At 44.3% G+C, this 26,156-nt stretch overlaps 1 protein-coding gene across 1 annotated transcript; it reads left to right on the top strand.

The window, feature by feature from the left end:
* The first annotated feature begins 266 nt into the window (after positions 1–266).
* OLFM4 (olfactomedin 4) lies at positions 267–20,658 on the top strand. Its single transcript, XM_010973296.3, has 5 exons — positions 267–568; positions 5,176–5,328; positions 10,683–10,895; positions 11,880–12,030; positions 18,554–20,658. Exons 1-5 carry the CDS (start codon positions 344–346, stop codon positions 19,354–19,356), a joined length of 1,545 nt encoding a protein of 514 aa, XP_010971598.3. The 5' UTR covers positions 267–343; the 3' UTR covers positions 19,357–20,658.
* The last annotated feature ends 5,498 nt before the right edge of the window (positions 20,659–26,156 follow it).

The following is a 26,156-nucleotide window of genomic DNA, read 5'->3' on the forward strand; positions in this document are numbered from 1 at the left end:
GGGGGCCCCCCAAGCTCTGTTTCATCCACAAAGTCTACTTTCATCCTGTCCGTTTCAAGGAAATGTCAAGTCGGAAATCAGATATCGGGCTTGAGAAACCACATTTGAGTTAATATTTGGCAGGAGACACCCAGATCTAAGGGCAGCTGGCAGAGCGGGGCTCAGCGACACAGTGACTCACGTTCCCAGGTGTCCCCACCCTCCTGGGTGGTCACGGTCTCCCTGGCGGCTTCCTCTTTTCCTGCAAACTGGCTAGGGAAGGGGGAGGTGGAATCCCCACCAGGCACTATAAGAAGTCCTCGGGCTCCACGCAGAAGCCAGTGGCTTCAGCCAAGAGCACAAGATGAGGCCGGGTCTCCCCTGCCTGCTCACCCTCCTGTGCTTCCTAGGCCCAGCCATGGGGAAAACCTTGCTCCCCACCAACTCTGACTTCTACGCCATAACCACCGCTGAGTCCAGCTGGTCCACCCCCACCTCTGGCTCCAGCCTGTTCATCCCCACTTCTGGCTCCAGTCCATCCATCCCTACCTCTGGCTCTGACTGGTCCAGCTCCAGCTCCCAGTCCCAGGTGAGGAGGCCCCAGAATCTGAGAGCTGCGTTCCTTCCCTTCCTCTGGCTTTTTGGGGACCTGACTATAATTTCATGGATGGTTAGGCCTGAGCACTCTAAAAGATTTACGACTCCCTTCGTTAACTGCAGGTGACCTGGAAATGAATTAAAACCTGGGTAAAACAATTAAATTGTTAGCAAGAGAAGCACCATTTCAGTTCTCCAGCTGGGGGCTTTAGGGAAAGGATCCAAGCTTTCAAGAGGTTCTGAAACCTGCCTGTGCTTCAGAATCGGGGTGGGATGGAGGGGACTTTAAAAAATGGGGATTCCAGGTTCTGGCCTGGATGAGAACTGCATGGGGAGGGGCTCTGCCGGTAGAAGCTCTAGAGAAGTTCGTCTAATTGGTGTGCTGCCCATCAGGGACCCTGTGGCCGGTGAGGAATAGCCCTGGAGGGAGTGAGAGCAGAGATGCTCTGCAGAACCCTGACAGTTCCTCCGAGCCTTGTTTGTAAGGGAGATGGGTGACAAGCGGGGGGAGGAGTCACTGGGCCTTAGGAAAGTGCTATTGCGCATGGGTATTTCCCCAGAAGAGTGTTAACTCCTCAGTCTTTCTTATAAGGAATCTTAAGAGCCATTTCTAGCTCAAAAGGACAATAGCGGTAACAACAAACAAAACAAACAAACAAAGAAATGATAAACAAAGCATGCACTAGAAAGGGATGGGTTCAGCTGGTCTCCATCACTAGAACGTGCAGTAAGCCTAGTTCTTTAGCAGGTGAGTCCTCTTTGAATCTCTTTTGAGGAAATGGGAAGAGTCCTGGAGCAGTGAGAGGTCAAGGGGTAGGAAGCAGTTCCTCATTTCACCTCTGTCCATATCAGCTCTGGGCCTTTCTCTAGGAGTCCTGTTTGGCAAAGCCCAGGCTTTCCTTGCTACGGTGTGACTTGGGGTGGGGAAGTCGTAACTCCTCCAGAGCCTTTCCTCTATGATCTCTTTACTGCTTATGTGATCGTCCGAATGGAAGGTCCAATGGGAAAAGGGGAGGACAAGGCTTTTGTTTGTTGTTTTCATTTCAGCATCAGAACTACAAGGGCAATGAAAACTGCTCGATTATCAAATGGCTTGAATGGGACTCAGAGATGGCAGCAACAATGTTCACTGATAGCCTTATAAATGCCAGGACTATGTTAGGTACTTAAGACATTATCTTATTATCAGAGGTAAGTAAAATTAATGGTCCCATTTTAGAGATGTGAAAACTGAGGCTTAGTGAAGTGAAGTCATTGGCTTACAGTGACTAAGCTAGCCAGTTATACAGCTCCAACTTAGTTGTCCATGCTCTTCACCATTGTTCTCCATGCAGCTTTCTATACTTTCAGAGTGTCTAGATGAAAGGTGTCTATTTGTAAGAGGAGACTAGTTTCAGAGTTATGAATATGCACAAAGATTCTTCGTAGCCAGAAATCAGATATATCATTTTATTCCATGATACTACGTGATTTCTGGGGACAATTAGAACTGGTTAGCATTTTTTTTTTCAAATGAGGTTAATAGTAATAATATATTTTGAGGCTTTATGACCAATCAGAAACCAGCATTTGGGTTAAGAGGATCAGCTAAAATAATAGAAAATAAAATATAGGTCAAGAAGCAGAGAAATCCAAAGTGTGTGTTGTCTAGTTAAGAGGTAAATATTTAAAAGTAGATAAGGAATGGGGGTAGTTAAATTATACTCAGAGATTTTAATTTCTTTCCTGGTTGACTTGTCTCCCGCCGGCGAGTTAGAATCGCGACTCCCACTTCTTTTCATAGCAGGCTAGGTGTCACTTCCACTATAAACCTGATTTTCTAGGGCTGGCTGTCAGCTTGATGAGCTCTTTGGAAAGTGGTGGAAAACCCCTTTATAACTGTCATTGAGCGAGTTCCCAACGTATCATTTTCTGTACTTTGAAAATGTTGAGTACCATTATTTTATGCCTCGAGTCTACAGGCTCTTAGACTTGGCTGCTAATTAGAGCCAATTGCAACCTGAAATCATAAATGTGAGTCGCATCTTATGCCAAAGTGCTCCGAGTGCCCGGCATGCCTCATATGTCACCCTCCAGAGAAGAGGCCACTCTCATGATTCTCATTTCACTGCCTGGAAAAGGCTCCACGCTTTGCACAACATGGCAAGTGGCAGAATCAGAACCGCAACGAGTCACATGCCTTTGTCATCCAGCTCAGGGGTTGGTGGAGTAAAAAGACACTGAGGCTTTTCGTAGTGACAATGGGCGTGATTTGCTGGGCAGGAGGTGGGTCTTACTTGTCTCCCTAACACCAGAGCCTGGAAAGATGTGGACACCAGTCAGTGTTCATCAAACCAATGCCGTGTGAGAATCCATCAGTGTGAAGTGTCTGCGGGGCACACCGGGTCCTATATAACCTCCCCAAGGGGGTCACCTACCCTTCCAGAGGCCAAAGGGACAAGCCCTTATTTTTGTCCCCCATTCCCCACGTTACTCACATAGAGATTAAGCATTTGCCGCAGAGAGAGACCCATCACCATTAGTTTCATTGTCTGTGAGTGCGAGGAGCAGAAATATCTCTAATGGGCAACACTGATCAAACTTATGGACCATTTCAATGTCAGCTGAGCACCCTGGGCTGATGATAAGCAGGATGGAGGGTGGGGAGTCTGCAGTGCTGGGACAGAGATGTTCCACAGAAGACGGCGGAATGGCTGTCAGTAGGACTCATAATTATTTGCCTGCCTTTCAGGTGAACTTCAGGGTGAAAAGTTGTTAGCTCATCCTTTCTAGTTGATTGTCAAGAGACTGCTAGATGAGCTCTATTGTTTTGGGGGTTGACAGCTTTTTAGAGATCTCTTAAGAGTGGTCCAACCCTGTCTTGTGCAGCTAATTGACCTCCCTTTGTCAAAATGCAAGACTTTTCTTTTTTTGGTAGCTAGTTATTATAATAAGCTATTTCCTCAAAAGTCCATGATATATTGGTCCTCCTGTAAAAGCCTTGGCGTGCTCGAGCTGAAGTCATTCTATCTTCAGTGGCAGAGATGGAGAGATAGCTTCCCAGGGAAGCTGGCCCCTCTGACAGGCTCCTGATGGGGCTTGTCCAGTCCTTATTTGTCCCTGGAAAAGACCCTTCCCTTCTCCCTCTCCCAGCCCCAGTATTCAGCATAAACCTGCTCGTCCTTTCTCTTACTCTCCAAATTTTGCAGGTGTGGGATGTAATTGATGAAGAAAGTTGAAACTAATGTCAAGAATTTGCCTGGTGTAGAGAGTTTGGGGTACAAACATATGTATATTTATTTTATTTCTGCTCATCTTAAAGATTAGGTTAAATTAACAAGTAACTGAGTTGCAAAAGCCTGAATTAATTGGTTCAGAGGTCACTGATAGAATAGATCTTGATTATAGAAGCATCTAGGTCCAGCTTGTTCAGGAACTACAGAAGTTAGTAGATAATAAATCACTGAACACACCATCTCAGCTGCAACCTGCTGACCTCTGCAACTTTGAGAAGTGTAGCCGGCATCTCTACATAACCGTGAAAACCATTCCTCCCCCCTTGATAGTTTCAGAAAGAGACCCTTGGGGCTGCTGTTCCACAGGTGAGCTTTGGGCTGGCCGTCAGATAAGATCATTGAAAGTCACAGCCAGTCGGCTGCCAGGAGTTACTCTGTAAGGCAATAGTAGTAAGAAAAAAAATATGTTAATTGTGCCGGGATCCCCTTGGGGAAGTTCAAAGGGGGCAAAAGAAAAACAGGATCTTTCAAACCTGTCATTCTAAAATATGCGGTGGCACCAATGTGTGAGCCTGAATATATTAAAGAAACATCAAATATTTTAAAATGACTTTTCTGCAAGTGATAAGCTGGAAGACTCGAAAACAGTGTGCATGAAACCTTCACATTCATACCTCGTTTGGTTCTTAACAAATGGCTGGTTTGTTGCGACTTTGAAGGATGTTAATTATACAGTTTCCCAGATGAGGAGAGGATGTTGGTTTGTGTTGTATAGCTTCACTGTAACCTACATCCCTTGATGTTTTCCTCATTCTCCCAGCAGGCACTGGGCTGGGGTTGGGGTTGAGATGTGGAAAAGAAAATGAGGAAGTAGAAGGAAAAGGAATGTGGCATTTACTGATCACTTACCGTGTATCAGGGACTTGCTTGACGCTACTTGGCTCCCCTCAGGGACATCCCTGTGAACTAGGTTATCCTGTGAAGTAGGTGTTCTCTATTTGACAGATGAGGAAACTGAGACTTAGAGAAAATTCAGGTCCCGTAAGTGGTAGAATTGGAATTCAAACACAGGACTCTGATCACTTCTTTATTTCTTTTTCCTTAACATGGGGACAGTAGTAATTTCCTTTAAGCCTCTTCCAGAAAGGAGAATCATAGTGGTTTAGCCTGACAGGTGGAGAGGTGGCTGAACCCTAAGTGAGGTACTGCCTGGGAGACATGGCGATGGCTTTTAGCATGTTTCTGGGATTCCATTCATTTACGTATTGAACTCCACTTGCTGGCCTCCAAGCACTCTTCTGACAAAGCCAGTTTCTGGCTCTCCACTTGCCAAAAGGCTCACTTCCTGGCTCTTTACTGATGTTGAACTTATTTTTATTTACAGTCCTTTTCTAATTTCACCGGCTCCACGGATGAGCGCGGGATCTGCCAGTGCTCCGTCGTCCTGCCAGACACCACCTTTCCCGTGGAGAGAGTGGAACGCTTGGAGGTCACGGCTCAAGCTATCTCCAAGAAGTTCAACAAAGAGCTTTCTAAAGTAAGCATTTCATTCTTTTTTCCTCTTGCAACAATATCTTGGTAAGAACACACAAACAGAATACTTTTTATTCAGGGCTTTATAAGCAGCCGTTAAAAGCACATTTGCATCTAACGGAAACTTTAGCATTTATCTGGCGGTAACCTATGGAGTTCTTTATGGCAGGAAGAGTGAGAGCGCAGGAAGAAAGGATGGAGATGATTAGCACCATGGGAAAAACTCCCTTCAATACTGTGGTGCTCCCGCGGCTGGAAGGAAGCCTTGCCTGCTCCCTGTAAATTTCAGCTCTGCAGTCTTTATTTGGTTTTGTGGTTTCTTCTTCCTTTTGGTCTTGTTCTTGGTCCTTCCTCCATCTTTACATCCCTTCCTCTCCTCTGCCCTCTTCGTGCTCTAGCTTCCTGCCCTGGTACTTTTTCATCCAATTCCTATTCCAATCCTCCTCCTCTTCATTTCTTATTTCTCCTCTTGCCTCCATCCTTCCCTTGTCCATCCTTTGAAATCTTTCTTTCCCTTTCCTTCTTCATTCTTTTGCTTTTGTTTTTTGTTTTGTGCTCTTTTGGGTCTTCTCTTGCTTTTGGTCTTTCTCCTTTCTTCTTCTCCTCCCATCCCTCAAATGCCCCTCTCATCTTTCTCCCTCCCTTTTTTTCTCTCTCTTCCTCTGATTTTGTCTTCACGGTTCACTCTCTTCCATCTTTCCCTCTCCCTCCTTCTCAATGTTAGCCCCTATTGTCTCAGCAGGGAGCTTGTGTTAGATGAGTCTAGCATTAGACCAAAACCGAAGGCTTCCCTGGGAATTTGAATCAAGACCTATAGGTCGCTCAGCCTCGGGGAGAACCCCGACTTGACCCACTGATTACCGCTTTCTCCAGCCAGAGGAAGTAGCCCTTCTCTGAGCTGGCTGGAGCGGTGTGACTTGGCATTCCAGTTTTGACCCTTTAACCTTTTTAGCCACGTTAGAAATCAATTAGAAGGGCTCCCATTTTCTGCACAGGCGAAGTCCAAGCTAGCTATCATCAGATTACGCGTCATTTGATATACCACACCATTAATTTACAAGGCGCTCTATCTTTGCCGCAAGATTCAAAATACGTTTTCCCAAGAAATTTAAGCTCAGCTACCTCAGCATCCAGCAGAATTATCTTTTAAGACAAAAATTATGAGGAGGCTGAGCCCTTGCTTTCAACCTGAATTGGTAGATAAATATTCTAAGTTTAAATGAGTGTCCAGGAAAATGTGTTTGACGACTCCGGGAACCTAGCTTCTTAAGAAATGAAATGTCCTTGAATTAATCAGCAGAAAAGGCACAGCACTAAATTATAAATTCCAACCATTAATATTCATAGTCTTATTCCAGCATAATCAAGTACAGATAAGAAGTTATGCATAAAAACATAACAAGTGGAGGAAAATCCTAGGTAAGATCTTTTCAGTTAGAGTCATTTGCTTTGAAATAGTGGAAGCGGCTGATTTGCATGTCTTCCTGGCTGGCAGGGATGTGAAGGGCAGTTTGAAACCCCGGGCTGCTCCAGGGAGAGGTTTGTGAGTCTGGGACATTTCATTCCAATCCTGTAAGGGGGAGCTTGTGGCATATGCCTTGCAAATAATTGGCAGGGAAGAAGTGCAGAGTAGGAAAAACTTTCAGTTCTGAAAGTGTCAGTAGCTGGTCCTAAACAAATTGGTGATGGAGGCCTAAGAGAGGAATTGACCTGCTGGCTGAAATTTGCAAAATGGATTCGGGGCGTGACAGGTGACACTAACAACTGTAACAGTAACAGCTTCCCTTTGTGCTTTTCTTAATGCTGCCAGTTCTAATTTCAAGCAACCCTTTAAGGCAGTTAGGCCACTGTTCTTTTCCCCATTTTAGGGATGGAAAAACTGAGGTTTGGAAGGATAAAGACACATAAATGTAAAGGGCGCTCTTCTCTTGGCCGGTTAAGCCAGGTCAGGAATTTGGGTCTTTGGAATCAACCGAGTTATCTTTTTTCTCTCGGCCGTGCTGTTATCATCCTCTAAGAAGAGGTGCAGTAGGTCAGTAATGCCTTCCATCCAGAATTATCTCTTCAGCTGAGGGCTTTGAGTTTCTGCGTGAATTATTATAGCTGTCCCTAGGTTGCCTTGGAAATCACCTTTGATCTAGCGGCCTAGGGGGGATGCCCGTTCGGTCAGGCCGGTAGAAAAGGGTTTTGAGTGTCTATGATTCATTATCTGTCAATACACAGAGAAGACAGGACTGCCTCTGCATAAGATGCTGAAAGCACTTTATACTTTCCTTTTGTTTGTGGTGTGTCCTCTTGTGACCGTACTTAGGACAGAGACAACACAAAAGGCAGCTCAGATTTTTTTTTTTTCCTCTGGAGGGTTACGGTCTTCGGGGCAAGTTATTTAGTGTGACACTTTTGCTAATAGTCCCTCATGCATGAGAAGGTTGAGGCAGCGTAGGACACATTTAGGCAACCCATAAACACATAGCATTGATTGAGCAATGTTTTGTGCAGTGAAATGTAGTAAATTAAAAGGTCAGGTTGAGAAAATCTGAAATCACTGTTTCTGTAATAATTGCTGTCATGTATAGGGCATCCATTACATTAGGCGCTTAATATACATAATCCCTAGTGCTTACAATCATCATGTAAACTTGGTACCATTACCCACAGTTTCTAGGAAGAAATTAAGGCTTAGAGAAATTAAGGGATTTGCCCACTAAGTACTGAAGTCAGATTTGAGCTTAGGTGGGTCTAGCTCCAAAGTGCTTCATAGGTCTTGATGGTCATTTCAAGCTCAATTAATCTTGTGGTTAGAATATATTAAAATGGCAGGCTGTGACAAAGTACATTTATTTATTTCAAATAATCTGGTTATGGTTATGAGCACAGGTTTTGAGGAACTGGCAGAAACATGAGCCAGATTAATTCTTTAGCTTAATAACCAGCTGTGCTGCATTCTTTATCTATTACAAGACCACGTTTACTGCATGGAACCACTACAAACCTCCAAACGGACGTCAATTCTTAGAAGCCATCAATGACATGATATGTGTATAGCAAACAAAAGAATGGAAGCTCTGACTGTGGGGCTGGCGGTTTGAAGGCAAATTTAGATGAGTCTTCTAAAGCTTCATCTTAGAGTGATGAGGACCTGGGCAGTAAAAGTGTTGAGACACGAGGTGTCTCCCTAGGGCTAGACCCATATTCTCTGCATATCCTCGGGCAGGTTGAGCTGCCTCTGCTGAGGCTGCACCTTCCAGGGAGAGCTGGGATGTTTCCAGAATTGTCCATGCCATCTCAACCCTGGAGATCTGTTCATGGGAAGGGTTTAAATTAACAGTCTATTTAAATTAGTAAAGTTCAGACTGTGAAGTCTTTCTGGCCCATCCTCAAAATTCTCTTCCTTCTTCTAAAACTCCACAGATGATTCCAATTTTCCTGAGCGTCACTGAGCTATTCTAGAAATGTCAGCTGAAGGAACCTCAAGTCTCCCCCCGGAACAGATCTTTGTGGCAGAACTCGGGCAGGCACCCCACACACTCTCAGAGGTCACAAACTCCAGGGTAGGCCTTGGTTTTCAGGGAGAATCTGGGAGAGCCACATTTTATTTAACAGAAATGACAGTTGAATCACTCATTTTTGTAGAGCAACAGCTGTGATATGCCACCAAAATGTTCCAGGAAAGCTAAGGGAGTTTCACTTGTTCCAAGAGCTGGCAAGGCCAAATGCCAGCAAGAATATTCATTTCACAGATTTCCATTTCTGCAGTGGGTTGGCACTTCAATTATTATTATTATTTTTATCACAGGCAAGGTTTTATGCCTGATTTTTGTAGAAATTGAGACCTGGCTACCTTATATCTGTGTTTGTACTTTTGAGGGGGACTTGCTAGGTTTTATATATATATATATATTTATATATACACACATTTTATATATATATATAATATATATATTAACCTCCTTATCCATCAAAACGTCACCAGCCTTTTCAGCCTCATCTGATGGCAGTGAGCATCAGTTGCCAGAGGAGCTACACTAGCAGTGCCAAGGGCTGCATTTTCAACTTTCATTTAAATCCTCTTTGCCTGAAGCCCTAGCCCTTCAGGTCTGCGGCCTATGAGCCTACTCTAATTTGCACAGCGGGGTTAAGTGGAAGGGCTAAAATGACAGAAGTGAAGGCTGCCTTTGGTATTAGAAGGATTAGAGGCCAACATCTGTCTCTGAGTCTCTGAATTCATGCAGGCCCTGTGGATCACCCACTTGACATTAGCACAGTTTGGGGGAAAAGTCTCACTTCTCTTCAAATTTTTAAAAAGAATATATAGCAACTTTTAATGAGCAGGTCCTTAAAAAAGCCATGGCATTTCTTTTAGAGATCAGATACAGAAAGAACCACCAACTGTGTTTATTGGCATCTCCATTTGGAGATTCCAATTATACACTGAACCACCAAGGGAATTTTTGGAAGTATTTTAACTTAATGATCAGACATTCAAATATATGCAACAAATGTGTAATTTAAAGGTCTGATTGCAATAATCAGTTCTTGGAATAAATTTGGAATAAATATGTGGGTGCAGTTCACGAAATGTGCCCTTTATAGTTGCACGTACATGCGCATATTGTGGAGTAAGTTAGGTCTTTATGCCACTTTGTCGAAGGCAGAGGGGCTCAAAAACTCATTGCATATGGTGATCAAAGAAGGAATTCTTCCTAGAGCATTTCTTCCTCTTCTAGAAGATACTTAGATTTAGAGCAGTGGTTCTAAATGGAGGGAGGGTGCTGGTGGTAGAGATTTTGCCCCTGGGGAATATTTAGCAACATCTGGGACATTTATGGTTGTCACAACTGGGGTGGGGGTGGGGTTGGTGCCATTGGCATGTAGAGGCCAGGGATGATGCTAAACATCCTATAATATTCAAGAAAGCCCTCCCTTCCCCTAGGAAGAATGATCTAGCCCCAAATGTCAGTAGTGCTGGGAAGGCCTGATCTACAGCATATGCATTGAGGGGAGGAGGGTGGGCAAGAAACTCTGATTCAAACCAATTTAGTTTGGAGAGCTACTATCTTCAAACATTAAAACGGAGATTAAAATGTGCTTGTGAATGATGACTCTGAAGCAAAATTATTTTTAGTCTAGGCAAGAGCAAAATCCACACCCTTCCCATTGTAGTAATAGATTCTTTTGACTTTGGATAGATTTTTAAAAATCTAGTTAAATATACTTCTGACCCATTTCTTTAGTTAAAAAAAAAAAAAAAAAAGAAAAGATTGACAGCAATCAATTAGTCCCAGCGGACTTGGTAGTGGAGGAAGGCTGTATGACATCACTCAGGGAACGGTCTTGAGCTGTTTGACTCCCTTTCAGGTGAAGGAATATGTCCAGTTAATCAGCGTGTATGAGAAGAAACTCTTCAACCTAACTGTCCGAATAGAGATTATGGAAAAAGATTCCATTTCTTACACGGAACTGGACTTTGAACTGATCAAGATAGAAGTGAGGGAGATGGAGAAACTGATTAAACGGCTGAAGGTCGGTTTTGTTGGAAGCACAGTGATTGTTGACCAGCTGGAAGTAGAGGTAAGGAATGAACTCACTTCTCATGAATTAATAATAGAGTCTTTCCAGTGAGCCGGTTCTAGGACCAGGATAGGAATCTCTCTCTTCTGATGTCTAATTCTATAAGCTCTCATCACCACCTGGCACGTGCCGTGTTCTGCTTTAGATGCACGCCTGTCTTTGACTAGTAAGTTACACACGTTGGGAACATGCTGATTGAAGAATAGGTGTCATCTCATGGTCAGAGGCAAAGAACCAATGGCCTTTCAGTATCTCTAGAAAGGAGATAAGTGTGAACAACTCCACAGCCAAGCTAGGTCAGGGGTCTCCTCTGTTCTGGATTTACCCTTATGGGACTAGACAGCCACAATTTACCTGATTTTAGACATGGTAGGTCTGTTTCTCCTTTTGAATGATCACATAATCCTTGATCCCTCTTGGAACTCTTCTCCAAATACCGACAAGCCTCTTTAAAGGACTTTCTTATGAGTAGGTCATAGTGATGGCTTTTAAGCTCTGTGGATAAAGATCACCACATTAGGGTTATGGGTGGGTAATTTGTATCAGCAAGAATTTACTAGCACAGGCAGGACATGGGCTATAATTGAGAATTCCAGTTACCTATTTCAGAATGTAAGTTTCCTCTGGCCCTCACCACTCATTAGAAACTTAATTATAATACAGCATGAGTAAACACACATTTATAGGGGAAGGTTATTAGAAATGAACTTTAATGGACATTTGTGGATGCCGAAACTAAGCCTGTTCTCCGTTATTAAAGCTGTTAAAGTCTTTGCCATTTTCTTCTTGTCACACACATCTGCCTGTGATCTGACAGGCATTCACTCTAAACCAGGAAATGTATTCTTCCAAATGAAACCATTCAGAAGAATCTCGGGTGTATTTCTCTGGCAATGTTTCCCTAAGTGACAAATTCAGCCCTGGAATGTTTATGAAAGAAATTGCACAATAATATAAAGTCACTCTGAATTTTTATTTCCTTAGATAAGGAATATGACTCTCCTGGTAGAGAAACTCGAGACGCTAGACAAAAACAATGTTCTTGCCATTCGCCGAGAAATCCTGGCTCTGAAGAACCGGCTCAAGGAATGTGAGGCCTCTAAAGAGGAAATTGGCCCCACTCCTCCGGCTCCAGGTGAGCGTGCCTGATTTTCACCAGGCCTCGTAAGGAGCTGATGGTGGGATGGGGAAGGGCTCTGGGATTGTGGACGTGAAGGAAGGATGGAATTTTTGCAGCTCCGAGTTTACTCTTCCCTATTTTTAAATCTTGTCCCTTACCAGCTCTACGACTATCACCTTCTGGGGCTCACAGAGAAAGAGCACAGACAATGAGATGATTTAAAACAAAATCCCCACATTACACATAACCCCTTTGTATTTACGAACAGGGAAAATGTCTCTGTGATGGACTGGCCGTGGCAGGGGGGCGGGTGAGGTGAAAGCCTCTGGAATCTGCGAGGCATCCCCTCCGCTCTGTCCTGTGGATTGTCAGGGCTGATCGGCTCCTTTATCTGATGAGCTGCCTTGAATCCTCCTTTCCCCCTTCTTTCCTTTCCTCCTTCCACCTCTTTATTTCTCCTTCGTGTTTTCCCTAAGTGCATGTAGAGCATCTGCTGTGTAGTGTGTCCTAGGATTCAGCGAGGATTTAACGGGTTTCTCCACGTGTCCAGGACATGTGGGTGTGTCCTGCCGGCCCTCCTGGACCGCGAGTTCCTGGAGGGAAGGGATGGCGTCTCACTGCTGTCTAAGGATTCGTCCTTGGAGAGGGTCAGGTGTAGTACAGAGGTGGTCACCCCATAACCACCTCCTTGAATGGGGTCATGGAATGTGGGAGTCAGTGTCCTGGCTTTGGGATCCCAAGGGCCTGAGCTTCTCAGCTATGTGGCCCCAGCAAAAAGATCCTTCATCTCCTCCTTGGTGAAATGGGAGAACAGTAGGACCTACTGCAGGGTTGCTGTGAGGATTAACAAAGTAAGGCTTGGGAGGCTCAGAGCTCAATGATCAGGATTTCTGTGCTGGTGATTGTTACTGTTATTAATGGTGATAATTGAAGTGAACCCCGTGCTGCAAACGAAAGCGGTGCTAGACCCGTGTGCGCTTCAACACGTGCCGCAGGGTCAACTAAAGCCGCAGCGTCCAGCCCTGGAGCCGGGGTCGCGGGGAAGCTCTCTCTGCATGTCCCGAGCATCTCAGCCTGAACGGCGACTGTACCTGTTCACCAGATCATACAGCTCTTGTGATTTTCATTCATTCTTGTTGTCACAACTGCTTCCTTTTTGGCCGTGCGTTTCTGGATCCTTGTCAGTGTTGCTGGTTTCTTTAAGTCTTTAATGAAATACTGCCGTAGTTATAAGCCTCTTGGTGTTGTTTGCTTTCTTCTCTCCCTCTAGTGCAGCTGGGGATCTGTCACTGTATGACAGACAGAGAAGGGTTGGGACAAAGGCCACGCTCTGTCCTCTGTAACAAACGAGGCTAAATTTGGTCTGGGATCAGCAGTGTCAACGCGTGTGGGGAAGGAGAGCTCGTTCTGCGGGACCATGGAGGGCTCCCTGAGGGCAGGAATATAGCGATGACAACCCCTGTTAAAACCTGAGCATGTCTTTCTCTCCTCCCTCCCTCCGTCCCTTTTATCTTTCTCTCTCTCTTTTTTTAACTTCAGCAAAATTTCCCCATGGAATATCTTTTCCCAGCACAGTTTTCTGTGCATCCCTTGGAATGAGGACATTTTAGAGCAGGAAGGGACATTCAGGGTCATCAGACATGACTGTCTCAGTGGAGGGGACTTGGCGGTAAGGATGCTGCTTTTCCTGAGGTCACACAAGATGGTTAGTGACAGAGCTGAGGGTGAGGCGCAAGGCCCCTTATTCCCTGTCGTCTCAGGACCTTGAAGGTCAGGCATCAATAACGCAAGGTCGGTGATGGGGGAGAAAATACATCGCTTAGTATCTAAGGAAGAAAACAAGCAAGTCTGTTGTATTATTTTTGTTAGCACTTTTTTTCCTAGAACTTTCCCCCAGGTCCTTACACTTAGACTTTCATGAGCCCTCCCAGCCCAGCTGTGTTGTTCAAACAAATTGGACCCAGAGTTCCTCTCACTTTCCCACAACCTTGGCCATCCCTGGATCCCTGCCAAGCCCCTTGGCCCTCCTCCAGCTCTGTTCATATTATATTTATGATGTTTATATTAAACTGACTTTTCGTCATGTTTTGAAATCAATTTCTTTCACTTGTTCTCTTTCTGTTTGGATTGGTCGATGATGCAGAATTGGAAAATCCCCAGGCACCACAAAGTTGTGGGCCTGTGGAGACTTTAATTAAAGTTACTCACTATTATGGGACTTTAAAATCTGGCCTGTCTGCTTTTTTTTTTTTCCACTACAGACTTGCACAGAACAAAACAGACTCTATGCAAGTTTCAGCAAGAAAGTAATTCTGTGCTCTCTCGGCCCCTCCCAGCAGGATCTTAGAACTAGTACCTAGAATTAGGGTTCGATAAAACACGCTTTATAGATGGTTTATGCTGCAAATGACATCTTTTTCTGCTTCACTTCATAGAACTTTCTAATCTAAAATAATTGGCCTTGTGCTCATTAACTGTTTTTCCTGAAAACAACTGACTTCAGTTTCTCTCTGTTCTCCCCCTGAATCAAACTAACTGCAGACAGTAAACTATGATGCAGAGACCCTGGAGTCCTCACTGTTGTGCTTGGAGATCCAAGGGTCTGTGCTGACACACAGTAGGTGTGCAGTAAATGGTCAATGAAAGATGTGGGGTGAGCAGCCCAAATCCCAAGCCTGGGGAAGAGCCGGGTGTTGGGCAGCATAGAGCCAGTAATTCAGAATCAGTTTCATGTGAATCATTTTATGATTGTGACCATTTTAATTGCCTAATTCTCACAAGTCAATTGCATTCTCCTCTTTTCTCCATCCACGTTCAGTTGGCCAAATGAGAGAGTGCATTGACAGACCCAAGATTATGTTTCCTCTGCTAGCATATAATCCTCAGCTTAGAAAAAAAAATGCTACTAACCATGAGGCTTCAAAAACGCCAAGTTAGAGTATTTCAAAGCCTCACCCTGTGGCCTCCCAGAATATTCTCAGAATCCCATGACAATATCTAAGGAGCTACATGATGAAGAGATGGCTGACTAAGTCTATCTGATGTAGAAGGTTCCCTGCATTATGTTCTATGGAGTGAATACAAGGCTCTTGGGAAAATTCAGATATGCAGCAGGGTAGAGCGTTAGTGTTTTATAAATAAGACTAAGCTGAATTTGGAAGATTTAATTAGTTTTTCATTCCTTTATTCCACAAACATAATTTGGTGCCACTGTGTGGTCGGTCCTCTTCTGGGCACTGAGGTCACCAGGATGGGTACAGAAACCTACAGAACCACTACCTAGGAAGGGAAACCAGTCCTGTAAAATTTCAGTTGTAGCATCATGTGGTTATAATGCTGATCGTTACCGTTTACTGAGTCACCTGTACATGCCTTCTGTCTAGTCTTCCTGACAGTTCTGCAGAGTAGGTATTATCATTTTTCTTTTAACATAAGGAGGCTGAGGCTCAGAAGGTTACATAACTCGCGAGAGGAGACACAGCTCCTAAGTGCTGGAGTCAGGATGTGAATTGGAATCTGTCTGGCAATATTTTCACTGTACCGGGCTACCTTCCATAGAGGCTTTAATAGAGAGAGAGGCACACCTGTGATTCCTGGGATGACAAGAAGGTTCCAGCGACTCACCAACCTGATTAACACCAAATTATCTTGGCTTCCTTGCTTGCGGAGTAGCTGGAAGGGTACTTTTGCTCTGAGTTCTATGGTGTGTTCTCTCACATTAGAAAATACAGAATGATTTGTTGGTCTTCCACAGATCTTGGGTCATGGTTGGGCAGTGGGTTGTTGTTCCAGTGGCAGGGTTAAGTCGGGATGAGTAAGGAAAGGAATGGAGTGTAAGACCTTGAAATGCAGGAAGGGGCTGGGAAGGGGCATGAGAAGAGAAGGGGCCGGGAGAAGCTGGGTGTCGATGGGGTGGCTGGATGGGGACTCTGGCTGGGCTGGGTGAGCAGTGGGCACCGGGCTGGCTGTCAGTTTCAGTATTGTTTCTAGGACGGTTTGCTGCCAGGAGTCGAGGAAGCCCGCCACAGCCTTGTCACGTGTCTGTCACTGCTGTAGCCGCACCTGAGCATTGACAATACTTAGATCTCTTCCTATTTCCACTTCCTTTGACCAAAGCCAGGGCTCAAAAATGGTCCAGAGGAGATAGAGGATACAGGAGAGATAGCAAAAAGGACAGGAGAGTATTTAGGAATGGTTGGTGGGTGAGGAAAAGAGATCTACATTTTATATACAGTTTTAATATTTAAACCAGGTACAATTTTAATCTCCTGGTCAACTTGTAAAATGGTGAGACATTATTATTATTTTTACTATTAGTAGTAGTAGTAATAGTAATTTTTAAGAGAAATTTATTTTGGTTCCTTCCTATCTAAGGATTTCCACATCTAGGACAGAACCGTTTATTATCTTTAATTTCATAATAAAATGCTTGAATATGTATATGCAACATAAGTTTTCCTTAAATATTATATTGCTGTTGGTTTGGGACATTTCTTTTTCAGGAAGGCCAGATCTAATTAGGCAAACAGTCCCTCGGTCTTACAACCTGCAAGAGAAAAGTGACTTTCTTCCATTTCCTCAGAGTGAAATGTAGTTGAATAAATAAGTTCTCAGGAAGAGATTTTTAACTAGAAAATTCGGTTTGTAACATATGGAAACTCAAACAGTTTTTCTTATCATTAAACTGAACACACCGCTAACTTTATTTTAATAATTCATGCATTGTTTCATAAACAAAAGCAAACAAGCATTCATCTGAAAGCTCACTTTTAGAAGAGGAAATAATAATTTATCATTTTATTTATTATTTCTTTAGTGGAGAGCCGTCTCTTGGCTGAACACACGTTGCTTTTTTATTTATGAAATGGCGCATGCATTATTAAAATAAACCCGCGACTGTGTTCTGCTTAATGATATGCAAAATTATTTGAGGTTGGGTACAGAATGGTTTCATTCCTCTACCTGTTGTACGGTTGGCTGACTTTTCCACCAACTGCGGATTTATGAGAGCATTTAAGAAGCACGTATTTAATTCCAGGACCCTAAAGTCCCAGCAGATTGGAAAAATAAAAGCAGAATTTCTAGTAATGGTTTCACCTCTGAGCAGTCCTTGAGGAGGGGAGAGGAGGGAGGCATTTAGCAAGGAAAGGAATGGATCTCCCCATACCTATAGAGGCAGAGACTCAGAGGCGAAAGCTTTGCACCCCTTTGCTCCCCGCCGTCTTAATCTCAGGCAGTTGTTTGGAGCTCTGCTTCTGGCTTGAGCTCACCTCCTATGCTCTCCATGGCTCCCCGATTCCCCAAGCATTTAAAGCCAGGTTCTGTTCCCTCCCCACTCACCTGCTCTGTGCCAGGTGGCAGGATGAGGGAAACTGACCTCCAGTGTACTTGAGGTTGAATTTTCTTTGTTATTCCAATAAAATTTCTCACCAGTTTTTTTAAGGGTATTTATTAAGATCCCAGAAAATGGGTGTTCAAGTGTTTAGATGGCTATTATAAGAATACTGGAAGAATTTTCTTTTCTTTTTTTATAGCTCATGAATGCTCTGGGTTGGCAGGCATATCAGAGGGAGGGCTATGTGAAGGGCTAGTGGCCCTGAGTCATTCACCCAAGTATTACAGGGAATGTAGAGTCAGTGGACCAGTGAGCCTGGTCCTCCTTGGTTGTACACGTTGTGACAATGGCTGTGTCAGAATGGGAAAGATGAAAAACCTGCCCATCACTCTGTGGTGCAGGGGACTATGGATTATGAACAGCAAGACCCACCTTGTAGCTCTGCAGCGAGATGGTCACCAAGGAATATATGGGATGGCTGTGTCTTGGGCACAGAGCAGGCAACGTGGCCCTAAAGTAACTTCTGTGGCTTCTCAAGGCTGAAATCCCACCATGAGAGGACCACCTTTCTGTGTCTTTAAAATACCGTGTTTAAAACTTCCTCTTCTGAGAGTAGTGAGAGTAGCTTGGGGCAGTGTGGGTATGTGGTGTGGATGTGTCCTTGGGATCTGCCCAGGGAAGGGCAGAGGGTGAGGGAAAAAAAAAACCTGCCTAGGACAGACTTCTCCTTCATCACAATTCTTCCTGACCCTGGTGAAAGCATTTCCTGGCTTTATGGAAGTAGGGTAGCATTCTCGCGTGATCTTGCTTTCTTGATACGTTTATAAGAAAAATGAAATAAAATAACATTTGTGAAATGCTTTCTCATAGAAGAAAATATATTAAATTCACCAAGTCGTCCTTTCCTCTTTCTGGGCCCACAAACCTTATAATATGGCTCTGGGCAGTTGCATTATCCCCATTTCCCAGATTGAAAGCCCATCCACATAAATAAAAGGGAGTTCTCTCTAGAACGGACAGTGGGTTGGCGTTGAGACTGGAACCAAGAGAAGGTTTTGCCTCCTCTCCAACCGAGCCATGGTTGTCATTGAACGTTGACAAGAAAAATGTTTACGGATTCCTTTGGGTCTTAGGATAGTAAACTGTTTGTATCTTGTGATTCATTTTCTCTAAGAATGTCCTTTCATTTCCTTGTTCCTCTAGGGAGCTGTGCTCACGGTGGTGTGGTGAACATCAGCAGACCAGATATAGTTAAGCTCAACTGGAGAGGGTTTTCCTATAAGTATGGTGCCTGGGGGAGGGATTACTTGCCCCAGCATCCAGGCAAAGGGCTGTACTGGGTGGCACCTTTGGATACAGATGGGAGAATTTTGCAATATTACAGACTTTACAATACAATGGATGATTTGCTATTGTACACAAATGCCCAGCAGAATCGGATTACCTATGGCCAAGGCAGTGGTATAGCAGTTTACAAGAACAGCATGTATGTGAACTGGTACAACACGGGGAACATTGCCAGAGTTAACCTGACCACCAACAAGGTTGCTCAGACTCAAACTCTCCCGAATGCTGCCTACAATAACCGCTTTTCGTATGCTAATGTTGGTTGGCAAGATATTGACTTGGCTGCGGATGAGAATGGATTGTGGGTGATTTACGCCACTGAAGCCAGCACTGGTAACATGGTGATTAGTAAACTCAACGACACCACACTTGAGGTGCTAAACACTTGGCAGACCAGGCAGTATAAACCATCTGTGACTAATGCGTTCATGGTGTGTGGGGTTCTGTATGCCACCCGTACTCTGAACACCAGAACAGAAGAGATTTTCTACTACTATGACACAAACACAGGGAAAGAGGGCAGACTAAGCATTGTCATGCAGAAGATGATGGAAAACTTGCAGAGTATTAACTATCACCCTTTCGAGCAGAAACTTTTTGTCTATAACGATGGTTATCTTCTGACTTACGATCTTGTCTTCCAGCAAAAACCCCAGTAAACTTTTATGTGTTCAGGTGAGAGAGAGAAAAATTTCATGGAAAAAAAATGGTCTTCTCCACTTATTTATCTGTCTGCGGGGCCAGGGGAACCCAGAGCATATCCGCTTAGCAGTAATGTTTGGGAGCTCTGTTCTACCATACTGGAGACTTAGGACTTCTGAGTTCTCTTGGAAGCTGTCTGCCTCCTGGGATTCACTTCTCTACTGAGATAATGTCCTTCCAAGGTGGGTGGGATTTTCAGAGGTCTTGGGACATTATGGTTCTGAGGAAGCCTTCAGTGAGGTGACATCTGGAAATTAAGGAACTTCAAGAGAGCTCTGTATGGCTTTTGGGGATTCTTTGCACAGGAGAGAAGGCCCAAGGACCAGTTCTCTTCCATATAGCCTGGCTAATCCTTCCATGCCCGAAAGAACCTCGAGCTTAATTAAGCAGATTGTTATCCAGAGCTCCTTGAGGGTCCAAATCTCCAACTTACTAGCCCCTTAAACCATGTTTGTATATAGCAGACAAGTAAATTTAGCATGCTTATATCATATCTGTAAAATGCTCTGAGTTTTCTGGAGAAAGACTCTTTTTGGCATTAAATTACACACTGCAAATCAAGTGAAGATGAGGCACTTGATTTTTCTTTTCTTCGTTGTCAACCTTCATAAGAGTCAATAGAACCCTCCACTGCAGAACTGCATTCCAAAGGCAGCTCAGAAGATCAGAATCAGACTTATCAATCAATTCTCTCACCCCTTCCCAACTTCCTACTTCAAAAAAAAATTAACTAGTTTTTAATGAAACAGATATATGATTAACAAAACTAACTTTCTTTTTTCTCATCAATGCACTTTTACTTACATGACTCTAAGAACATAAAAAAAGCAAATGGCTGTGATAAAATGGTAGCATGTCTAGTTGTATCATAAGCAGATCATTATGATCGGACTTAATACAGGTCTAACATATTAAGATCTGACTTAATACAAGTCTGAGTCATATCAATTGCTTGCATTAAGTCATATCCATTGCTTTGTGAGAGTTTTGTCTTTGTCTAAGCCTGGAACTTGTAAGAAAATAAAATTTTAATTTTTTTTCAAGGATGATATGTAAAAAAAAATACTTAAAAGCATGTGGAAAATCAGTGCAATGTGAAAACCTCGCAGGTGTGGGTGTGTGTGTGCTTTTGGGTGCCTTTATCATCTGGTCTTGGTCTATTCTCACTTGATGTTCAAGAGTCCTGCTTTATAGGACTGGCTCCTGAAATGATGTACTCTTCCCCTTTTAATAAAGGATTAAAATGTGTTTTGAAAAAATTGTTGTCCTTTGCATTTTTTCACTCTTTTATTATTAAAAAAAAAAAAAAAGCCTTTTACTAGAGTAGTCCACACTTTGCTGTGATGTGTAGAGAATGGCTATCTCCCAGACGCCAATCCACCCAGTGGCAGATAATGTCAATAGCTTTTAAAGGACTCCAAAGTCAGGGCTGGCTCTTTAGTTTTCATTTCCCTTTAAAATCCATTCTCTCTGGCAGCTCTTGCAATATGAGCCTGTACTCTTTTCTTTGGGGATATGACCTTATGTACTTATTAATTTGCATGACTGATCTGATTATTTCCAATGTGAGGACTATATTTGTGTTGCTTATGTTCCTTTTCCAATTGAGCTATTAACATGGGTCGGAAGCCTCCAGATCTTCCCCAGACAGGACATCTTGGACAGAAAGCCATATTGGAAGAGAGAAATACCTTTACCAAAAAGGATGTATCAGAGCACGAGTGACCTAGAGCTGGAAGGACAGACAAGTTAGGCTAGGGCAGTCTTACTGAAAGGCTCATTTGCAATCCAGGCCAAGCTTTTTCAGGCGAGTGGTAGCTACAATATTCAGCATTTTTAGCAAGATTTTTCCCCTACTTTCCAGGGCTGAGCACAGAGACAGGTATGGCCTTCAAAATGCAACGAGATATGAAGATAAAGACAGGTATGTCATGTGAGATAGAAGCTAAACACAGTGATGTTATATTTAATCTGGCTCTAGGCAATTTTCCAGATGAATGTTTCTATCAAGTACACAGTATGACCTCTGAAGATTCAGGAAGGGAGGCAGGAAGTCAAGGTAACCCTAGCAATCAGCTCCTTAATTCAAAACGGCTACGGAAGTATTTGCATGAAGATTCCCTTCAAAACCTCTGGCCACCCGGCCTGGGTGTTGTCAGCCTGCAGTGGCTGCCTGCGGGAATCTACCCCCCGGGAAGGTTGAACAACCCAGGGATTCTGGTTTGAGGGTTTACTGCAACGCAGCTACATAATGGAAATTTTAGCTCAAGACATATCAGCTATCACCCTTTTGTGGGAAAAAAAAAATGTGTATATATATTTAAATCAGCTTTATTGAGATGTAATTTACATGCGGTAAAAATCTGCCAATTTTAAGTGTGCAAGTAAATGAGTTTTGACAAATGTGTACAGTTGTGTAAAGGCTATGATCATTACAATATAAAACATTTCCATCATCCCCCCAAAGTTCTTTTGTGCCCGTTTGTGGTCAGCTCCTCCCCTCAGCTCCTAGCCCTTGGCAACCACGGATCTGTTTTCTAGCTCTGTGGAATCACACCAGATGAAGCCTTTTGAGTTTGGCTTCTTCAGATTTCCTCTTGAGAAAGAGAACTGGTGGGTTCAAATTACCCCAGATGGTGACTGAACATTAACAGTGGCTCACAGGGTTTCCTGCATTTTCATTATTGGGAGGAGGTTAGATAGAGGAGGGTGGAGAGCTATGGTGAGCTATAATTATAGGTGTTCCCTCATGACCTGAAATTGCCTTGGGGGGAGGGGTTAGCTCTGGGCATCAATCAAACCTACCTAGTATCACCACCAAAACCTGGACGTTCCCTTGCCACCGCGTATTCAGTGTTTGTTCTCTAATCTCTAACCTTGCGCAACACGCATCTCTACCCACGTTGAGTCCTGATGCCGAAACAAGTCAAGCAAAACTGGATTTGACTCCTGGTTCTGCTGCTTACAAGTGCTATGGCTTTGGGCAAATTCCTTGAATTTTTCTGACGCTCAAAGTCATTTTCTGTATAATGGGATAACACCGCCTACCTTAGAGTCCTGTTGTTGAATTAAGTGATATTAAGTACATAGTGTTTGGTTCAGTTTGGGGCACTTGCTCTGCCCTCAACAGAGTTCTTATCCCTGCTTCTCATCTTGAAATTTAGGTTCAGAGCAGTCATGGAGTTGATGAGACAGAAGGCTAATTGGGATCAGAGTTTACAACCTCTCCTCTATCTGACTTGTGGCAAGTAGTAACTCTTTAAGCAAGCGCCATTTTGGCATGAAGGAGGTCCTTCTGCTGGGACACCCTCTCTTTGTCCTCAGCTCCACGACTGAGCCTCAGAGCTGATGCTTTCTATCTTCTGACAGCAAGAGACAGACTGACACGAGCAGCTGAAACTGAGGCTTCTTCCTCTTTTGAGCCACTGAAAACCTAAATGAAGGTTGGCTTTCATCAAGCGCCATGACTGGAACCAAAATAGATGTACACATTCTCCTACTGGCTTGGCTGAAGGCAGCAAGCACATCCATCTTCTCAGAAGACGGATGGGTATTTATCTTGCACTCTACTCTTAGTAAAATACATTTATCTTTTAGGGTCTGTTTTCATTGCCAGCCTCAAGAGTGTGCTTTCCTCTCTTCTTGATTCGTGACCACTGAGAGGGAACTGGCAATGGACGGACTGAGCGTGACTGTGTGGCCACTTCAGGGTGAAGTAGGGAGGTTCTGGGCTAGAGCCCTGCCATCTCAAACAGATGTCACTCCATGAAGAATGATTAGCCTCCTGTGCTCCAGAATGTTCCGGAACAACAAAAGGGTAAATTGTGACACGTCAGGAAGTGCAAGGCAGGCACATTTCTGAGGCATGCTCCCAGCCAGTGAACAGACCAGCTGGCCTGGCTCATCCATGAGAGATGCTATTTGAGTTGTCGGTTCAGCTGCCAGGACTCACATCTGTAGCTTGGGGTGCACCCACTTGTCTCTGAGATCTGCATCTGCTCCTGGAACGCATTCAAAGGGAACAGCCCTTGGAAGCCAGATCCATTGTGGAGAAAGATGACCTTCAATCTGTCCAGAGGGGAGACTTTTTCTTGGGCGTCCTCCCTGGACACGTGGGAACCAGGGGTTCTCATGTGAGGAGGGTTTCCCAGACCTCAGCCCTGCTGGGATATTAAAGAAAGACCTCTAGTATATCTGGGGGCTTCTGTGTATTTTTTTCTGGAGCTCAGTTTATGTAGTGGGTGATGGAGGATGAGGATGGAATGATGGACAGGGACCAGGGTTTATACGACATCAGAGGAATTTTATTCACTCCTGAGCTTCTACCCAGGAAATTTATACTGACTCCAAGTCTTTCTTTTTCTTTCAGTTGAATTCTGCCAGCTCGTAGTCTCTTTTTGGTTGTGGCCTGTAATGTTTTTACGTCAGTATTACCAGTGACTTTGTCTGATCTTCACCCTGGTGGATGTTACCAGTCAGAGTTTAGTGAAGAAACAGAAACAACCCCTTTCAACTGGGATGCTGCTCATGCCATAATAGAGGAACCTCACAGTCCCAGGGACTTAGGACAAGAGCAGGTTTTTCCTCCTTCAGTTTAATGTCCACTGCTCTTCACCACTTTGTCCTTGGTTACTGAGTCTATCACAACCTCCTCATCTACGACACTATTTTTCCCCCTCACACACCAGTTGGGGTTTTATCTGGTGCCGCCATGATGGGAGAGAGCCTCTCTTCCAAGATGACTCTCTTCCAAACAGTGGTGCAGGGACCCAGACCTATTTCATTCCATCCTGTGGCTCCACCATCTCCACACAAATCTTCCAAGGTCCTTGTGCTCGTCTGCATCAGACAAGCAGAAGGGAGAAGAGTAAGAGGCTCTTAGGTGGGGGTTGTTCAGCTCGGGTCTGAAAGTGGTGTCCAGTTGTGATGGACTGACATAGACTCACCATCCATTGAGACAGGTCACACTCAACTGCAAGGGAGGCTGGGAAACGTATGCTCCAGCTGGGTGTGCAAGAGAAAAGAAAATGGGTTGCTGAGCAGCCAGCCAGACTGCCTCACTCCAGGTAGTGCAAGGAGAAGAGGATTTAGGTGCTTTACAACATCAGTGGGAAGGCTGGAGGTATAGCAAACCATTTAACATTCGGCTTTGAGGTCACATCCCTAACAACAATCCAGAAATCGAGACACTGCATCTGCTACTATCACTCTTGTCATCCCCACTCCCTTCAAACTGGTACCAGACACTGGACCATGGAGCCCATTTGCTACCAATTCTCACTTCAGCTGGTGCCCACTTATCCTCTTATACACCTGGAAAGCCTTTCACCTTCAACAAGAAGCGAACCTTGTTCACTGACCCTGCATGAACCCAGAACTGCATCTATACAGGAGACTGGGAAAAGCAGCTTTGTTCTTCCTTCCCCTGCGATACAGGGAAGATGACAGAAAAGTTTGGAAATTGATGTCAGTGCCAATAGCCAATGTCTGCACAGCAAACTCGCTCGGTGGTGGCTGCTGTCACCATTGCTGCTGCTCCCATTTTGTCCCTGGTGGCTGTTTCTTTTAGCACATCCTTCATCCCCTGGTCATTCATCACTACTTTTTATTTTTATTTTTACACTGACACCCAGTGATGACTTTGCCTGATGCCACTATAATGGGAGAGTTTCTCCCACAGCAGTGGTCACTCTGAATGAGCTTTTGAAGGGGACTTGACTTTTATAGCTTTATAGCTCCTCTTCTGGATTCTGCCGGAGATGTTGGAATGGTACCCCATGGTGAATCCATCTCAGGGAACCCCTAGTGTCCTAAAAAAGGCTTGAGCTTCTCCCTTCCTTTTTGAGGATAAGAATTTAGAATCTCTTCTATTTGTGGGACCATCCAGAAGCCTCCAGAATTTGGGGTGTGCCAAATCCCTCATTTTCCCCTGTTCATCATCCCCGAAGTATTGGTGACATTTTCCCCTGGCAGACCTAGGGGGTTCTTGGGCTGACAGGCTGCCTTTGGGAGGTGATGTTTTACCCCATCGCCATCTTCTGAAGTGACAGTACCTGTGGTAACACCCCAGGGCCTTCAGGAAGCTCCGATCTGCTCCTGATGAGAATCCCGGTAAGAATGAATGTGGTAGCATGGTGGTCCTTCCAATGATACCACGCAGTTTGTGGGTTTTCTCAGAACCTTCTTGGGAGAGGTCACCCCACAATGAGTTCCACAGCCCCCCTCAGACCATCTGCTGCTTGCTGGGAGCCCGGGTGGCAGATTTCCTAGCAGGATCTCAGAAGTCAATGAGTGAAGGCAGAATTGGCCTGGGGATGAGGAATTCTGGCAGCATAAGCTCAGGGAATTAGTTTGGGATGGAAAGTGTATAATAACAGTGTTCCAGTTCCTGCTGAATAAAACATTTGGAGAGCTTTTCTTCTCCCAGCAGAAAAATAAAGTACTCTGGCAGCAATAGAATGGTTGTTCTTTTTAAATGTTGTGTTTAATAAAAATCAGATGGTTGCAGTCATTTGACCCCTCTACACTGCCCTCCCTCCTGACCCTGTCCTGGGCACCCTGTGGGAGCACATGGGATGCATGGCCCGGGGCTGTATTGCGCTCTCTCCCGTAAGCAGACAGGAAAGAGCCATTTAAACGAGTGGGGCATGAGCCCAGAGAAGGTACAACCGGCTGCAAACAGACCAGTAAATATGGGTGTTACACATCTGGTGGGTAGTTCTATAGCGATGCAGCTTAATGGTGCTGGTATTTAAAT

Source organism: Camelus bactrianus, chromosome 14, assembly GCF_048773025.1.
Source record: "Camelus bactrianus isolate YW-2024 breed Bactrian camel chromosome 14, ASM4877302v1, whole genome shotgun sequence".
Classification (NCBI taxonomy): domain Eukaryota; kingdom Metazoa; phylum Chordata; class Mammalia; order Artiodactyla; family Camelidae; genus Camelus; species Camelus bactrianus.